Below are 19,374 nucleotides of genomic sequence, written 5' to 3'. Positions count from 1 at the left end.
CCTTCCCTCCCACATACATATACACACACTCATGTTCACATTTGCAGTTATATAGGATCTGGTTTTATTCCATCAGTGCCTTGAGAAGAATGGTGTTATCAAAGATGAAGGAAGATGCTCTGGACCTTGTGGGATTCTTTATATTACCTGCTTAGCAACCAACCCTGTCTCTGCATAGGCTGCACACTCTCCTCATCTCTTCTTTCTGATTGCTTTCTCCTCCTCCTGTTCCTTATTGTTCCTCACCAACTAACATGACGAGCACCTGTTATATATATATGAAGGCTATTGTTCTAGACCAGGGGAAAAAAATGACAGGACCCTTGCCCTCACAAGGATTGGAGTCTATGGGAACATATGCTTCTCCTGATCTGCCACTTCACCCTAAAAGAGTTTGCTATTTATAACCCACAGGGTAGGTAAATCCTAATGAGCAGGGAATTCAGAGATCCTGGATTCCGATCACCATTGCTGTAAGACCACGGAAAAGTCATTTACTCCTTCTAAGGTCCAATTCTGTCAGCAAATTAAGGCAGTTGAGTGAGGTAATACTCACTGTCACTCTTAAGGATTGGTTCCTATGATTTAATTTTCTCAAATTATGCCCTACAGTACATGAAGCTCTCAAACGTAAGGTTCTATGTTTGAATCTACTTGGAAAATATTAGGTTAAATAATGTTAAGGAACATATCAGAGGCTTTAATATTCTAATGTCTATTGTGAACCTCTCTGAATTAAAGTAGCAGATTCCCAAATGCATTTAATTGAAGAGTGTCCATATGTGTAAATATCTATTAATATGATGCAGAGCTAGAATTGTATAGAACACAGTTTGCTAATGAAAAAAGCAGAACGCCTGCAACATGAGCTCTGGACCCCAGGCTGCTTACATTTGCAGACTTCTCGGTACCCACTTGCTCTGCCACCTGGGGGATTATTTAACTTTTCTGTACTTCAGTTTTCTTGTGTGCCTAAGAAAATTAGGGAGAGTTCCTATCTCATGGCTCTTAGAAAAGTGGTTGGAATACAGTAAGCATTCAGTAAATGCTTATACTCAGCTATTGTTATCTTTGGTGAGTATTTATTAAAATATTAACAAAAAGCATTTGCTTTTTAAAAAAGATTTTATTTATTTATTGGAGAGAGAGTGAGTGAGTGAGTGAAAAAGAGCACAAGCAGGGGGAGGAGCAGAAGGAGAAGGAGAAGGAGAGGCAGAGGAAGAGGAAGGAGCAGAGGGAGAGGGAAAAGCAGACTCCCTGCTGAGCCAGGAGCCTAGGCATGTGTGGCTCCATCCCAGAACCCTGGGATAATGATCTGATTAACCAACTGAGCTACCCAGGTGCCACAAGCACTTACATTTTATCATGAAGACTGACTTAGCAAGAGTCTGTGGTCCTGTTTGAGATGTCAGCTCAGATGCCGGAACAAGACAGCATGCTGTTGCCTCAGGGATGCAAAGTTAGGTCAGAAAATGGGCAAGGAAAAGCAAAAATTCAGAGGAGCTCAATACAAACACATGGGAAAATCCCTACAGAATGATACAGTTAGGGGTAGGAGTAAGCAATAATAACAAAAATGTTGACCAAAGTGAAGCTTTGGTAATGAATTTCATGATTCATGTTCCATTTTGTTTCTTTTAGCCATAGAAAATGGAACATTGATTACCTTTGTTGTGTCTTCCAAGCAGGAAAGCAAGTAGGTATACAGGTCAGGAGAGGCTAGGTTATGCTGTAGGAACAAGTATCTCATAAATCTCAGTGGGTTTAATAAAGGGTTATTTATTGCTCCAACCCTGGTGTTCCTGACGCTGTGATCTATTCTTTCAATCTGGGTCATAGGCTGGTGGAGCAGCCACCTTCTCATGTGCTCTGCATCATTACGGCAGAGGAAAACCACTCTGATAAGTAAGTGGTACAGGCCAGATATAACACATGACCTAACTCATCAGCTAGAACTAGGCACATGACCCCACCATATCATTACATGGGCCAGGAAGGACGCAATACTACTGTGCACACAGGAGGTAGAGAGCTGGAAATATTTGGTAAATGGTAGCAGTGACTCTCATCAACTGCCCTTCTGATCATGAACTGTCTGACTATCATAGGCAAAATGACTTATTCACGCCCTAGGGGAGACAATCCAAAAGTCACTCAAAAGTCTTATCTAGTCCTGGCATGAAGCTGAAATTCTAGGATCTTCAGACACATGTAGCAATCTTCATGTTAGGAAATGACATGTTCTAGTCTCTACATCAATTAGGATTGTGACTTCTCCTAATTCAGAAACTTAGGGAACCTACAAGACAAATTACATTTCCCTCTCTCATAACACAATAGACAATAGCTGATCTAAAATGGGATAACTTTAATAAATAGTCCCATTCAGAAAGGGATAGATAGAAGAAGCTCAGCAGTCACTGGTCTGTAGTGATGCTGAAACCCTGCTATGTACAATTGGACCTTTGTTTGGCTGTGGTTCTTTGTCTCTTCATGTCTTCTCTAGAATATTCCTTTTTCTCTGTTATCTTTGTTGGTTGCATCTGCAATAGGCATTGCTGCTGGTACTCTTCCTTGGGGACTAAGTAGCTCTCTCAGCCAGGTTCTTGACCATAAAAATTTAGGGGCAAAGGATTGTTTCAGGTCCTGAACAGACTGAGCAACTAATGGTTCAGTCCAGGTCATGTTCCTTTGAGTATGGCTATCTTAAAATGATCTTGGGCTTTTCTTTATCTGTTCTAGGCAGCTCTATGTGCCACTAGTCAATAACCACACCCATAGTTCTTCTTGAGATGAACATAATTTGAGTTTATCAGTTTTCTGTGGGAAGTTACACTTCTAGTCTCTCGCTCTTTCTCTGTCTCTTCCTCATCCTCTGTTTCTAAGCCACTTTGTCCAATTAAAATGATTTCTTTTTTGGTGGTGGTGGTGTGGTATGCAGGAGTGGGAGCCACAACTATAATCAGTTTTTGCTCTAAAACGTCTTATTACATTCCGAGGTATTAACAATGGGCATGACTGCCCTCAGCTTGATTGTGCCTCAGCAAACCTGAGTCCTAATCAGCCTTTTGTACACAGAGGTCTTTTAATTTTTGTTTACTTTCTGAGGCGGGGGGGGGGGGATGGGAGCCAGTTGCCACTGCCAATCCTCAAGATCCCCACATTTCTGGACTGTCTCTGGCCCATTCCACCTCTGTTTGCTAAGTGACCAATTCTTTTCTGAGCACATCAGTATCTTGTACTATGTTGCCAGACACAGCCCACAGTAGTCACTGTAGAATACTAACAATCTGTTTTCAAACCTCCTCTCAGATATGCAAGTTTCAAGGACTTTATCTGCTTCTAAGCTGTCACAGGCAACAATTTTCAAATATTTTGCCACTTGTAATATGGATTGCTTGTAAAGTTTCTTCATTGCACATCATTTGGCCCCAATCCAATGCCACAAATTTTAGGTTTTTGGTTATAGCAGCTCCTCATTTCTGGGTAGTACTGCTGAATTGGTTCAGATAAACTAGATTATGCCATGCCGTGCCACCAAACAGATAAACCCCCATATATCAGAGGATTAGAACAACAAAAGATGATTTATCACTCATGCTACATTTATATTTCTTTGGCTGGGCTCCATGTCATCTCACTCTGGAACCCACCTTATTGGACAGAGCAGCCACCATCCTGAGCACTGGCCATTGTGGCCATGGTAAGGAAGGACACAAGGAAGGGGCTTCCTTCACATTTGATGTAATGTTTTAGTCTAGAAGGGATACACTTTACTTCTGTGTACAAATCCTTGGTCAGAACTCTTGCCTGCTCTAACCACAAGAGAGCCGGAGAGCACAATCTCCCATTCCTGTAAGGTAGAGAACTAGAGACATCTGGGAAACAGCACTGGTGACTTTTTTCAGTAGTGGACTGCCACAAAGGAGCAGGCTGCAAAAGTGTGATACTAACAGGCTCTCTCAGGATCCTCCCTGAATGATAAGGAATTCTTTATAGATTTATTTCTTGGCATGGTTAGTCATTTCCTAAGGCTGTTGATTTGCATGGCACAGATGTCTAATGCATTCCTTTTCCAATATACAGCTTCACTCAAGTGAAAGCTGTTAGATTTTTCTCTAGTGGATTCCAGAGTATCACCATTACCATCACCATTTTGTAGTTGATATCGCTATCATTGTCTTCGTCATCATCATCATCATCATCATCATCAAAATTTTGGCTAAGTAACTAAATATAAATGATGCTTATCTGTAGGATATGCACTTGCATTTGTTCTTCTCCTGTCCACTCTGGTCCCGGAGAATGCCTAGAAGGAGGAAAATGGTCATGGTGCTTCCAAAAACCAGATTAGTAGAAGGGGATTCTAGGACTAAGACTTACCCTATCAAGGGTCAGAAGAGGACTGCAAACAGTTTATAAGACTAGTGGACGCTACTGGCAGGAAATTTTAAGTCATTGATTTCTTTTTAATCTAATTCTTAGGTGACCAAATTTCTGTGTGTGTGTGTGTGTGTGTGTGTGTGTGTGTATGTGTGCGCGTGCGCACGTGCACATGCATGTGTGTAGAGGGAAGGGAACAAAAGGAATGTAGCAAAGATTGTCTGCAAAGTGTAGAATCACCCAGTCATCCATTATTCTTCCCACTTTCCTCAGAATTCAAAGCTTCCTTCCTTTATCTCCCCAGCTGGGAAAAAGAGAGAAGGTTAAGAGGAGTAAAAATGACCCAGGAAGGAGCCAGGGTCATACGGGACACTGTTTTCTGGTCAGAAGAACTTCCACATTGGCCACCCTGAAGAATAGAAGGATTGGGGCAGTAGCCTTGCTCAGAGGTGAGACAGTAAAATGAGACACACAGTGTTTGATGCATCATACCCCTGCCTCCAACTGTCTCTGTGGGGTTTGTCTTCTACAGTGGAAAGCCAAGGAAAGGGGTAATTCTTCTTAAGGAGGGTGTGTGTATACTTATGCAGACATAGCAATATAAATGGTTATCAAATTATGTGGTACATTGTTATGTACTCATCTTGGTTAGTACCTACATCCGTTTTCAGCTGGTTCCTCCCTATAGTGACCCTTTTCTTCCCACCCTGTGCTCCTGATCTGATGTAGATACTATGTTCATTGGGAAGTCAGCATGACCCTGTGAAGATTCGAGTTCTGAGGTCTGGTCACAGTTGTTGGTTTCCAGGACAACTCCTTCTCCGGGTTTTCCCTTGACCCCACTGATCATCCCTTGGTTTCCTTTGCTGGCTCCTCTTCCTCCTGAACTTGAGCCGTGAATTGTAAAGTACTGTGCAGAACTTGGTGTTGGTTATATTTGTCTTCATTGTCCATATTCTGTCTTTCTAGAAGATTTTAGTGCCATACCCTCAACTATTTCTAAATATTTTACATTCACAGATCACTCATTTCTCTTCCATATTCCAGACCTGAATAAATAATCAATTCCCAATGTCTTTATTAGCCTAATTTGTCTCTCCAAGTTAACATTTCTAAACATGAGGTCTTGATTGATCCTTGTTTAATCCCTCATATTCCCTTTCTTTTTTTTTAATTGGAGTTCAATTTGCCAACATATAGCATAACACCCAGTGCTCATCCCGTCAAATGCCCCCCTCAGTGCCCGTCACCTAGTCACCCCAACTCATATTCCCTTTCTTAATATATGACACCTCCATCCCTTGTTGTGCAAACCCAAAACCTGGCATTCCCTGATTGTTTCTCATGACCCATCCATCACCAATTCCTGTTGATTCTATCTTCTAAATATTCCCCCAGCCCCTGCCTCATCCCCATTCTATCCCTAGTCACTTCATCTTTAGTCCAGTCCAAGTCTCTATCAATCTTTTCCCAGACTACTGCAATTTCCTGGCCCATTTTCCTTTTGCCCCCCCCCCCCCCCCTTTTAATGCATTCTCCTCACAACCTCTATGCAAATCATGTCTCCTCTCTGCTTGAGAACCATCACTGGCTTCACATCCAACACCCTTAAGATAAAGCTTAAATACCTCACCCTGCAAGAGCTTACCCCTTGCTTCTTCTTCAGCCTTGTCTTTATGTCTCTCCCTGTGGCCCATTCTACTCTCAGCACATGGACTTCTCCAATATTCTTGAACACCGATGACCTTTCTACCTCAGGACTTTTGCACTCATTTGCCCAGAATGCTCTTCCCCCCTTTTAGCATGGCAGGCCCATTCTTGATCTTTGAATCTCAGTTGAAATATTATCTCTTTGGGGGAATCTTTCCCAACCACCTTGTTCAAAGTTGAATCCCCAGGTTCATTTCTGACATAGCATCCCATTTATTTTCCTCAAAGCATTTACTACAATATATAAATATCTTCTTCATTGTTTACTGTTTAAAATTTTCTGTCTAGAATGTAATGTATTTATTTCACTGACATGCAAGCTCACAAGAACAGGTATTTTGTCTAGATCAGCCTTCTGAACTTCTAAACCCCTGGCACCTGCGGCAATGATGGGCAGGCACCCAGCTGCTTCTCAATAAATGTTAATTACATGAATGACCACTACCATCATTGCAGATATCTGACTTTAGACACAACCAAAGAAATCTGTGCTGTCATGAAATGGGTGCTCAGTGAATGTTAGGGAAATACTCATCTGCCATTGGAAATGGTGCTGCAGCATACGGATGGGGTTGTGCCTTTCTTCACCTGGAAATCAGCACTTCCGAAGGCGTGATTTTACTTACTCTTCATATATGTTAGATAGGAATGATCTAGGCATAGGGCTTTTCTAAACCTAAGAGATGAGGCTCTTTCACAAAAGAACTAAAAACAGAACTCTGATTCATGAATTTGCTAATGACTTTTCTCTCCAGGGGAACCTCCTCCTGCATAGTGAGACATCTCCTGGGGCACAGCCTTATGCCTGATGAGAAGGTAACCATGGAACATCAGCTCTGATGTAGGCTGGCAGGCAGCACCAGCTAGGCTGAACCCAGGGGTACTCAAGTGGTGGTTCCTTTCACCATATTAGACTGTGCACCCTTCAAGCAGAATGCAGGTTCTTTTCCATGCTTCCCCAACATTTATTTTGAAGAGTTGCTGACCTAGTTGACAGCCTCATGAATAAAAACAGCAATGATGAAAACAAACAGGCAAATGAATAATTCATAATAAATGTTGAAAACAAAGACAAAAGGAATCACCAGTAAATCAATTTATAATCTAGAAAATCCTTGCTGATAATTGTCAAGGGTGAGAGTATCTTCTTTATTGTATCTATTGTTTCCTTTTCTTCCCGTTTACTTTTTTTTCTTCAATGGAGCAACTTGTGTGAAGTCTAAATTGCTTAATTACATAGCCTGTAAATAGGGAAACTAGGGACTGTGTGTGTACCCTTGCTTGCTTTCTTTCATTGAAACACGGGCAAAGTGAAGGGAGGGAGTGGAAACCAACAGCACAAAGGCAGAAAGGAAGCAGAAGTTGTTGTCTGGTAGACTTCGTGAGGCAACAGCCCAGAGAATGGAGATTCAGTGGGACACTAGCCTACCTCCCGTGCATCCACTACCTGATCCCTGTCCTACACATCCAGAAGACTTCCTTCTCTACTCCCCTAAACCCTCTGGCGATGAATGCTGCTGAGAGCCACTGTGGTTTTAAAACACTCTGTGCAATACCAAGAATTCTTGCATGTATCTTGTGGTTTGAGATTACCTTTTTGTATCATTCTTATCATTATTGGCAATGAACCCCTACTAATGATATAAAATGCGTAAGAAGCTACACAAAACAACTTGTAGTTGTCAGCCAATTATTTTTGGCCATAGACAACCAAAAAAGGGAGAAACTGGGGTAGAGAGAAGCAAATGTCAACCCTTCCTGGAAGTGGCAATCTGAAAAGATCAGAGCAATCCCCTTCCACCAAACTCTGACCTATCCAGTCTAGTAAAGTAGGATTATACGGTTTCCAGTGGAAATGGATAGAAAGCCAATTTTACTGCCTCCGTCCTGGAGAGTTAGGGAAAGAGCCCTAAGGACAAACTTTGGTCCCTATCCAAATACTGCCAGGTGAATCTTCATGGTAAGGTCACCTAGGAACAGAGACCATATTTCTCATAGGGTTGTGAGATAGATAGGATTGCGAGTGAGATAACACCGGAAGAGCACCTGGAATGTGGCCAGTACATATTAGATGCTCAGCGAATATAGCTATTATTTTTTATCAACCTTCTTCCATACCACTTTCCACTCACCCCCCTCCTCTCTTTCCTTGTCTGTGCAATAAGAAGGCGTTTCAGATGAGTTCCCAGGGAGGCTGAGAGCAAATGAATTCCAGGGTGCACTTCCCTGCACTATGACACCTCTGAGATGCCACCATCTTCTGGTTCTTCCTTCATTGGGCTGCTGCCTATGTTCCCAGAACTCCCCTAGAAAACTTCTGATGGGAAAGGCAATGGGAGCCTTCCCACCCCCTTCTGTGCTATCACTTTGCTGCTCTGGGACGGTTGGTTGGGAGGTTTGTCCTCCCAGGTTCGCAAAGGGAGGTATGGGTTTGCTGGGGACTTACACTGGGATACTGACTGGAAGCTCGAGGACTTCTACAAATGCTTTCTCTCTCTCTCTCTCTCTCTCTCTCTCTCTCTATTTTTTAAAGTGGATTAGAGAAGCTGGCAAATGAGTCTTCGTAAATACAGAGGGACAAAGTATGATTCGATTTGTTCTTTAGATTTCTGGACGCGGCTCCGAGTTATGTGTTGCGTGGTGGGGCGGGATGTGTTTTCTCCTCGATGAAACGCGCTGCGTAGAGCAACCACCTTAAACTGGAATAGGGAAAGCGGAGGGCAGGGGTGGAGGGGGTGCGGTGCTGGGGCGCTGGCGCCTGTTCAGGGGGCCGCGAGGGTGAACGCGAGCGGGGCAGGGGCGTGGCGGGCGAGCGCGGGAAAGGCTGGCGGCGGGCGGGCGGGCGTGTGTGTGCGCGCGTGTGTGCGCGCGTGTGTGCGCGCGTGTGTGTGCGCGTGTGCCCGGCGCCCCTGGCCGGGCGAGGGGGGTGATGCGAGAGTGGGGTGGGAGGGGGCAGCGGGCGGGGCCTGCCACGTCACGTGGAGAGCGAGTGTTGGGCAGGAAGGGCCGAGCGGAGAGCCGGGCCGCGGCAGCTGCGGCGGCTGCAGCGCAGGCTTGAGCCGCGGGGAGGCGGGTGCCCGCGCCCCGGGCCGGGGCAGCCGCCGGGCGCTCTCCGAGGCCTGCGGCGCGGCTCGCAGGGCGGCGGCGGCGGCGGCGGCGGCGGCGGCGGCGGCGGCGGCGGGAGCGGCGACCTCGGCAGACGGAGCCCGCGGGGCGCGGAGGGCGGAGGCCGAGCCCCGCCAGGGGTGTCCGCCGCGCCCGGGGGAGGCGCGTCTGGCGCGCGGCTCGCGCCCGCGGCCGGGGGCGCTGGGGGCGGCTCGAGCGGCTGGAGAAGCGCCGCCCGGTCCGGAGGGCGGCCCCCGCGGCCCCGAGCCCGGCCCAGGCGCCGCGGGGGGCGAAGCCGCGCGTCTCTCCGGGCGGCCCGGTTCTCGCGCGCCAGGGGGCCGTGCCAGGTGCCCGGGGGGCGGCGGCGCCCAGCCGCGGGCCCGGGAGTCCCCCGCCCGCCCCGCGGCTCCCGGACCGCCGCTCGCGGGAGCGCGGGCCCCGCCCTGCCCGGACGGCGCGGCGGAGAGCCGGGGACAGCCGCGCTCCCGAGCGCCCGAGGCCGCGGCGTGGGCGCCGTCCCGGTGGCGGGGAGCGCGCGGCGGAGGGGACATGAGGTCGGAGAGATCCCTGACGCTGGCGGCGCCGGGCGAGGGCCGGGGCCCGGAGGGCGAGCCGCAGGGCGCGGGGCCCTTCCCGGAGGCCGCGGCGGGCGGGGGCTGCTGTAGTAGCGAGCGGCTGGTGATCAACATCTCGGGGCTGCGCTTCGAGACGCAGCTGCGCACCCTGGCGCTGTTCCCCGACACGCTGCTGGGGGACCCGGGTCGCAGAGTGCGCTTCTTCGACCCCCTGAGGAACGAGTACTTCTTCGACCGCAACCGGCCCAGCTTCGACGCCATCCTCTACTACTACCAGTCCGGGGGCCGCCTGCGCAGGCCGGTCAACGTGCCCCTGGACATCTTCCTGGAGGAGATCCGCTTCTACCAGCTGGGGGACGAGGCCCTGGCGGCCTTCCGGGAGGACGAGGGCTGCCTGCCTGAAGGGGGCGAGGACGAGAAGCCGCTGCCCTCCCAGCCCTTCCAGCGCCAGGTGTGGCTGCTCTTCGAGTACCCCGAGAGCTCAGGCCCCGCCAGGGGCATCGCCATCGTCTCCGTGTTGGTCATCCTCATCTCCATCGTCATCTTTTGCCTGGAGACCTTGCCCCAGTTCCGTGCAGATGGTCGAGGTGGGAGCAATGGTGTGAGCAGGGACTCCCCAGTTTCTAGGGGTAGTCAGGAGGAAGACGAGGATGAAGAGGATTCCTATACCTTTCATCCTGGCATCCCCCCGGGGGGCATGGTGGCAGGGAGCTCATCCTCACTAAGCACTCTTGGGGGCTCTTTCTTTACTGACCCCTTCTTTCTGGTGGAGACCCTGTGCATAGTTTGGTTCACCTTCGAGCTCCTGGTTCGCTTCTCTGCCTGCCCCAGCAAGCCAGCCTTCTTCCGCAACATCATGAACATCATTGACTTGGTGGCCATCTTCCCCTACTTCATCACCCTGGGCACCGAGCTGGTGCAGCAGCAGGAGCAGCAGTCAGCCAGTGGAGGGGGTGGCCAGAATGGGCAGCAGGCCATGTCCCTGGCCATCCTCAGAGTGATCCGCCTGGTCCGGGTGTTCCGCATCTTCAAGCTCTCCCGCCACTCCAAGGGGCTGCAGATCCTGGGCAAGACCTTGCAGGCCTCCATGAGGGAGCTGGGCCTGCTCATCTTCTTCCTCTTCATCGGAGTCATCCTCTTCTCCAGTGCCGTCTACTTCGCAGAGGCTGATGATGATGATTCACTCTTCCCCAGCATCCCGGACGCCTTCTGGTGGGCAGTAGTTACAATGACCACGGTAGGTTATGGAGACATGTACCCCATGACAGTGGGGGGCAAGATCGTGGGCTCGCTGTGTGCCATCGCCGGGGTCCTCACCATCGCCCTGCCTGTGCCCGTCATTGTCTCCAACTTCAACTACTTCTACCACCGGGAGACAGAGCAGGAGGAGCAAGGCCAGTATACCCATGTCACTTGTGGGCAGCCTGCGCCAGACCTGAAGGCAGCTGACAGTGGACTTGGCAAGCCTGAATTCTCCGAGACCGCTCGGGAACGGAGACCCAGCTACCTTCCCCCTCCACATCGGGCATATGCAGAGAAAAGGATGCTCACTGAGGTTTGACCGATGCAGGCAGGGAGTTGAATGAGAAGGGTGACATTGAGCAAACAGTCTCAGGCTTCCTTCTCACTCTCCACTCCCCTCATCTGAGCTCCAGCCAACTTCGTGACCCCCTCCCCTGCACCTGGTCCAGATACCTGGACTGTCAACCTTGTTGCTTGATCTGTGCAGCAGCATTCAAGGTTTATCCATCTAAATGACATTTCTGAGATTTTAACGGTGCCACCCATTCATGCCCATCTTCCATCACGTGGATGAGATTTTTGTCAGACCTTCCCTCTTGACTCTGAAGTTTTCATGTCTAGGGCCAGAGAGATCAACAGGATGGAAACCAGGCATACCTGAGTCCTATTTCTCTCCTTTGTCCTTTGCTTTGGGGCATGCACCTGGCCGCTTCTGGCTACGTGGTAGCTAGCAGAAGCTGGAGGACAGAAAACAGTACTCACCTTTCTGTTTTATTCCCCTGGCTTGTAACACCTGCTGGTCGTCCTGTAGAGGACCCCTGGTAAAGCCTTTAGCTGCACAGCCTTCAGATAAGTTACTCATCTCGAATCGTGGAAGGCATTAGAGAGACTACAATGAAACTTGGCCATTTGGAGAATATTTAGAGTCAGTCCCTCACCAAAGGGGCCAATGGATTTCTCCAGATGTGTCCTGGCACAGTGGACATCAGCCTTCGGTCTACATTCAGTCATTCCCTCCCGACTGTCTAGCTTCCAGGAAGGTTCCTCCTCCGAGCCAAATACTCTTTTTGTGCAAGTGCCTTCCTGTGTGGAGCAGCTGGAAAGAGGGAACCACAGAGCCAGGAGCAGTGGCTGGATAGAGCCAAGCAACTGGCTTGACTGCATATCTAAGGAGAGGTATCACGTAAGCACACATTGTCACCTGGGACGTGTGCAAAGAGGAACCTTGTTGCAGACGGGGAATCTCTCTCCTATACTTTGCCCCATCCCTCTCGAGCCCCCTCCACCCTTCTCCCTGGGAATTTGACTTAGGATTGCAGTTGAAGGTTTTCCAAAGCAAATTCCAGCTGAAGCCAGCAGACAGGTAAAAGCATACATTGGATGCTAGCGTGGGTTCTTCCCATTTTAGGAGCAATGAAATAGGTTTAGAGTGAGGAAGAAACATCATTCCTTTGTTGACAGCCTCACTGGTAGGGTTTGTTTTTTGTTTTTTTGTTTTTGTTTTTGTTTTTTTGCTGAGTCAAGCAAACCTTCACCTGCTCTGCCCCTGGGAGCTGCAGCCGACCTGCTCTCACTGGTAAGGTAATGTGGCCGTATCACCACAGGATAGATCATCTTCTTCTGGCGTGGAACTGTTGCCTTCATCCCACCTGCCCATTCCCCCTCATTTCTCTCCTGGTAACACTGTCATATTTGTTTGTTGCCTTGAAAAAACTGTGATGTACTGTTCTGAGCTCTTCTGGGTGCAGTTCAGAAACCGAAAGGACTGTTAACATGTTCTTAATTTTATATCTATGCTTTAAGACTCCTCGATGAGAATTTAAAAAAATTTTTTTCTCAAAGAGCAACTTATGAGGGATGGCCTTTTGAGGGTTTTCTTGAGAGACACTGTGGCTCCTGTGGGTGCCAGATGTAAATCTGGATTTTGCCACAGCCTGACAGGGTAACCTGGGTGCCACAGTTCCTCTCTATGCCTCAGTTTCTCCACCCATTCAATGGGAACATTAACGTCCTCCCCTCCCTACCTCATGGGGAATGTCAATGAACTCATCTGGGAAGCTGGTGATGATGCTATGCAAATGTGTAAGGGACTTGAATCTTTAGTTCATTAGCCTATTTTCCTATCTCCCAGAGGCAAAACCTCCTTCCTCACAGAGTTCCTGCTTTGAATCCAAAGCCCAAGAGTAGACTACACTGGGTTATTAGCTCCTTACATCCCTGCTTAGCCTCTTGAGCCGGGCCTCAGTCTCTCTTCTTACCCTTCAACAAGGAGGATGCTCTTTAGACAGGTTCAGTGGGATCCTCTCAGGGCCAGAGGCTGCCGTGATTGGGAGCTTGGCTTCTCCAAACCTGAAATACAGATAAGAGGAGTTCATGATTTGGAAATCTGCTCCGAGGCCATAAAGTTCTGGTTTTCCAAAATTCCTTTAGTTACTTCTGGCTATTTCGGAGAAGGGAGAAGGGCCCACTACAGAGGCAATGGGGATGCTTCCAGTGAGGGTAAATGTTGGGACATGTATGCATGTATCTCTATATGTGTGTATGTGATCATCGCCATCACCATCCCTAATAAAACATTTCCTTTTCAAGTCAGAGCATGCCCAAAAGTAAAGGGTTTGTGGAGAGCTGGGCTCTCCAGGGACTCTGGTTGCCATAGCAACCTTCCAGACTGTTCTCTCTATCTTCTGATTTGGGCAGCAAGGGAGAACAGGAGACTACATACTCCCAGCTTCTGAAATGGGACCACCTCCTACATAGTGGTTTAGGGGCTCTTAATGACCGGCGAGATGTGTGACCTTTGGAAAATGAGGGGGGAAGCAGCTCCCCCAAACTTTCTCCCTGGACCTTTCTTCCTGGTTTCCCCACCTAGTCATTGAAGCTGCCTCATCTCATTCCTGATTCTTCAGAAATTTGAATGCTAAGCAACTGCCAGTTAAACCAATGTCAATATTATCTTTTTTTCAAAATGGCAAGGGAAGACTCGGAGGGGACACGCTCCTCAAGAGGCAGCCAGGCTGGGCCTCGCCAAGAGTCCTGACAGTGATAGTCTGTGATACTATGGAGCTGTCATCTCTTCAGAGAGAGGCTCCTCCCTGCTCTCAGGGAGACTGAGAGAAATGACACTTCCTCCTCCTGGGGAATTATCTAGCTCTGTTCCTAGCAATCTCATCGGTGGCTCTTCTCAAGACATCGAAGAAACACAGAGAGGCTGTGACCTGACCTGGTTTCTGCAAAGGATTTTGCCAAGCCATCCCTCTCTGACTTTGAGCTTCTTTGTGTGGATTTTGTGCCCTGAGCATCGAAAGAAGACGCACCCTGTGCTGCCGAGATAGCCGGGGTGACGATTTTGCAGCTGCCAGCAAAGGCAGGGGTCAGGCCTCTGTTACACCTGATTCTCCGGCATGAGCTCCCAAATGCCTCCCTGGATCTGTCAGACTCGGCTGAGACGTGGGGTAGTCCTCCTGCCTAATCATCCCCAAGGAGAGAGAGGGACAGCTGGCCACCTTTGCATTGGAGGTAGGTTCTGCTTTTGGGGGGAACTTTGCTCCTGGCTCAGCGCTCTGGGCCAGATTTGAACTCCGGGAGGGGAGCCCATACATCCCAGATACATGGGGTTTTGATGTCCTGGTCTCAGCAGCCACCTCCTCTCCTTTTGTTTGGTGTGTGTGTGTGTGTGTGTGTGTGTGTGTGTGTGTGTGTGAGAGAGAGAGAGAGAGAGAGAGAGAGACTCCTTCCCCGGTTTCTGCTTTCTCATTGCTGCCTCCTCCACCCTTTCTAGTCACCTCCTTTTCTCTGCACTACCCCCCCCTTCTCCTAGGTATTCTCATTTTCACCACATTTTTTCCCCCTTGCATTTCTGGCTTTTGCCCTTCTGTTGTTTCCATCTCTTCCTCCTTCTCTATGTGTCTTTCTATCTTTCTTCCTCTCTCCACCTTTTTAGTGGCGGGGAGCAGCTGTAGCATTTTTGTTGAGATCACACCTTGAGCTCTAGGATAGTGGTGATCTCAAGTGTTTGCTGAGAAGGCTGTTCTCCAGCTGGGGGACTGACCTCCCTTCTCTGCCCCAGTTCAGTGTCCTGTCCTTTCTTGCCAAGCTCGCCCCTGTGGGCACAAGTTCTGAACTTACAGAGCAAGATGAGATTGGGCTGGGTTTAGAAAAACGTCTCTGCAGAAATTTCTTGAATCTTCAAAAATAAAAGAGAGAAAGAAAGAGAAGAGAGAGACAGAGAGAAAGGAAGAGAGAGGAGGAGAGAACCTCCAAGTCTCCCAACCTTAAGAAGCTTACAGAATGGTTCAAAACGAAACAAAAGAATGTAGAAACAGCCAAACACAAGAGCAAGGACTTAGGAGGAAGTGAAATTAAGTGTGGAATTAGCCTGGAAAAAGCCTTAGCTCAGGAGTGGCCCTCAAACTATCCTTAGTTCACTTGAAGGCCCTCCTAGCACCTAGCTATCTCTCTTGCTCACTGAAGGCAGGACAGAGGAAGGGCATACATCCCAGGGGCGTGAGGTGCAGGAAATGCTCCTTGACAGGATAGATTGAAATTCTCTACCCAGTTTCTAAGGGGAGCTGAGCACTCTCCTTGCTGGAGGTGGTAGGTTGTAGATAGTCCCATCTGCATCAGGACATGGGCGGGGGGTGAGGTGGGGGGTTTCCAAGGTAATGGACATTTTTTAAAACAGGATTTTGGTGATAGCTATATAACTCTATAAAATAACCCCCCAAAAGTCATTGGATTGTGGGGGTTGGGGAGAAGTGGCATGGGACTGATAACCTGGGAGTTTCACATCTTGCCTGGGAGAATGGTTTGGTTTTATACATGGTTTGGTTTTAGAAGGTTAGCGTCTCTAAAGATGGACCAATCTAAGTATCCAGGACGGAATGACAGTTTTTTCCTTCTGCCACTTGGGGACACTTGAGAGCTTTTATGCATTGCTCCTTGCTATTCACGTACGGTGCCAAGAACTGCCCCCCCCCCCTTTTAAAAATTTTGACAATCAAAGCATTGTGGGATTTTTCTTTTTGCTCAAGCAAAAGAAAGGTCAAAGCCATTTTTGGTAAGTGCAGAGCATGATTAGCATGTATTAGACTGGGGTAAATATGTTGGACATTATTCATTAGGTAGGACTAAGTCAATGAACTGGCCCGAGGCGTTCATATTTTGCTGGCAAAACAAAAGCAAGCCTCAAAACTTCAAAGATATCCCCAAACAAACCAAGAATCTTCTTCTAGCCTCTCTGCACCTGTAAACTCAGAATTCCTTTAGAAATTGTACAGATGTCAAGGTTTTCTTCTGCTGGCTTCTTTCCACCCCTTCTCCCTGTAGTAACCATTAAGTCTTTATAGCTTCCCTGGGGTCCTGAAGTCTTGGTGCTTTGGGCACCCTTCTCCATGTTTGTCCAGCAGACATTACACTTCTACCGCTTTCACTTGCCTTTTGCTCACTGGGTCCCATCCTTCCCTCCCCTTCAGATTTCTCCTCACATGACGCTTTCCAGTCCTGCTGCTTATCATTCCTTTTCTCCACTGGCTGAGCCCTGGCTTTTGGCAGTATTTCTGTCACCCGGCATCTCCACACAAATGCCAGGATAGATTCCCAGAGAATATTGTCCTCCCGGGACAATCTGGCTGGAACTGCCCTGCCAGCTCTGATAGGTTTTGACTGGGTGTTATTGCCCTGGGAAACAAAGTATGGTCTGATTCTAGCTTGTCAAGGTCATTTAGGGAAGGAAAAGAAATCCTTTCATTCTCTAAACTGTAGGATTTCCTGTCTCCATTCTGCTTTATACCGGGGCTGCCTCAGTTTGTACAGAGTAGCTTCAAGCAGAACAAGGCCTAGAGCTTGGGGCTTTAGTGGGAGAGAGAACTTGCCAGACACAGGCTACTGGGAGTAAAAGACAGATGGGCCCTTAGTTCTCATGTTACTGTGTCTCCCAGTGAAACACCTTCCTGTTCTGGGCCTGAAGTCCCTGTGAGATCGGAGATTGTCATGTCATGTCCCTTTGCTCTGACTACTTAGAGAAGGAGTTCAGCCTGCCTCTCTGTCCCTTCTTCATTCTCATCCTGTTGATACCCTAAAGAGAGGATGAAAATCTATTAGCAACCACTACTAAAAGACACACAGGGCGCTGACTCCCTCATTCCCAGAACAACAGAGCAAAATGGGCTGCAAGTATCATTAATACTGGTCTCATCTTGGCTATCACTTAACCTACTTAAGGCCTAGCCTGGGTGGGGTTTACAACAATTAAAAAAAATAAATAAAATAAAAAACATCTCTGACCTCATTGTCGTTACTATGAAGAGGCTTTTCCCTTAGTCTGCCATGGGCCTCAGCAGACACTCTTTGCCTGCCCCTGGAAAACATCCTGGATCCGTAAGCAGTCTCCGCTGCAGACTGCAGGGAGCACAGACAGACCTCCGCTCTTTGGTGAGCACAAAAACCAACATTTCAAAAGGAAATCGCAGCCACACAGTCTGCTGGCGCTGCTATTTTTGACATGCTTGCTGTTCTCTCAGGGCTTGACAACCTCTGTCTCCAGGAGACAGACAAACCAGCTCTTGGCAGCAAAGACTTTGCTTTGAAAAAAGAACATAGGAAGATAGGCCTGAGCCTGGGAGGGGCCAGGAGGAGAAGAAGCCATTCTTTCCCTCTCTTCCAAGAGGCTCAGCACCTGGCGGGCGGGGTCCACAGCTCTAAGGCTGGGGCATCATCTTTGCCTGGTGAATCCGTCCTCTGTTTTGGTCCTCCCCAATGGGAGTGGTCCTGACAAGAATGAGGATGGCACCATTCATTTCAAAACCATTCTAAATGCCTCCAATGGTTTCAAACGTCATGTCATATAACAAAAAAAGGTTAGGAGAATGGACTATGGAGTTAAGTTTTCTGGGTTCAAATCCTACCTCTGCCCCTTGCCTGCTAGATGACCTGGAGCAAGTTCTGAAACTGCTCTGTGCCTCAGTTTCCCTTTCTGTAAAGGGAGGATGATAATAATGCCAATCTCGTGGAGCTGTTTTGAGGACTACATGAGCTAATATATGTACAGGAAATTATGTAATATGTAATAATATGTAGGTGGTATAATATGTAACAATATATAAGCACTATACAAAGATTGGCTGTTAAAAAAACACAAAGATTGGCTGTTATTACTATTGTTTTACAAAAACCAAATGAAGTAGGCGGGCTAGGCATTGTTTTCCTTTGGCAGATGAGATGGTTGAGGCTCAGAGGGCATGTTCAAGGGCACACAACTAATGTGTGATCCATCATTCTCAGGGAAGACATATTCACAGAACTCAGTGAGCGTCTGATTAATACTACACAAGAAGAGAGAATGAATTTGTGTCTCCTAAATGTGTATACAGGCTTTTATTTACATGCCAGTTTGTCTCTTTGAAGGAAAACCAGCAGGTGTCCCCAGCCCCTATATATATATATATATATATATGATATGTATATATATATATATATATGTATATATATCTCGTTCAGTTATGTATGTCACATAGCCATAATCTCACATAGCTATGTATATATACAGAATATACACACAGATTTATATATATAAATATATTCTGTATATACACATATATATGCAGGTTTCCCCAGTTATAAAAAGTAGGACATTCCTGTGAAACCTTTCATAAGCCAAATGAAGTAGAGCAAGAAAGAAATTACCATTTCATAAAGGCGAAAATCCTCTTCGGATTTCTTTGAGTTAGTGAGATCAGGTACTAACACAGGTCTTCAGTAAAAGCAAAGTGATATTTAAAAAACAGTGGAGGGGGGCACTTGGATGGCTCAGTCTGTGGAGCACCCAACTCTTGATATCGGCTCAGGTCATGATCTTGGAATTGTGGAATCGAGCCACAAGGGGCCACGCCCTCAGTGAACTTTCAGATAGCAAGGGAAACCTGTACACCTTTCTGTACACCGGTCTTTACTACCATCACTGTTATCTTCCCTCCACATTTTAACATTCCCAGGGGATGGCACTCTACTAGGGCCTTCCTCACATACTTCCTCCAATCTTCCTCCTTAGGACAGATGCAGGGTCCCACAGATAGCCCTAAGGATAGAACACATAAGTCAGACCCCAGCACAGTTTTCTTATACTGTTCCAGTGTCCTTCAAAATCCCACCTCCCCTGGTCCTTGTCCTCAGGATCCCCCACTGATCCCCGGCCATCTTCATGACCCACTCCCCCCACTTTGCAGGTGGTGACACCCTGTAACATTCCTAGGGTGTGTTCAGCTTTCCTTTCCTCCTTTCAAGGGGAGGAGATAGGAGTCCCTGGAGGTGGAAGAAGCTAGCCCCTCCTACTCTTGTGGTTTCCCATTTGCTTCCACTGCAGCTC

General features: G+C 47.9%; 1 protein-coding gene across 5 annotated transcripts in view; it reads left to right on the top strand.

Annotated features, from left to right (window-relative positions):
• The first annotated feature begins 9,246 nt into the window (after nucleotides 1–9,246).
• The window catches only part of KCNA6 (potassium voltage-gated channel subfamily A member 6), a 99,969-nt gene continuing 89,841 nt past the window's right edge, over nucleotides 9,247–19,374 (top strand). For all 5 annotated transcript variants that reach the window (XM_072766198.1, XM_072766197.1, XM_025995377.2 and 2 more), the window contains exon 1: nucleotides 9,247–14,531. In XM_072766198.1, coding sequence (XP_072622299.1) covers nucleotides 9,748–11,334 — 1,587 coding nt within the window. In that variant the 5' untranslated portion in view covers nucleotides 9,247–9,747 and the 3' untranslated portion in view covers nucleotides 11,335–14,531. The remainder of the gene's footprint in view (nucleotides 14,532–19,374) is intronic.

Source organism: Vulpes vulpes, chromosome 8 (genome assembly GCF_048418805.1).
Source record: "Vulpes vulpes isolate BD-2025 chromosome 8, VulVul3, whole genome shotgun sequence".
Classification (NCBI taxonomy): Eukaryota; Metazoa; Chordata; class Mammalia; order Carnivora; family Canidae; genus Vulpes; species Vulpes vulpes.
This window is presented reverse-complemented; position numbering and strand designations above follow the sequence as displayed.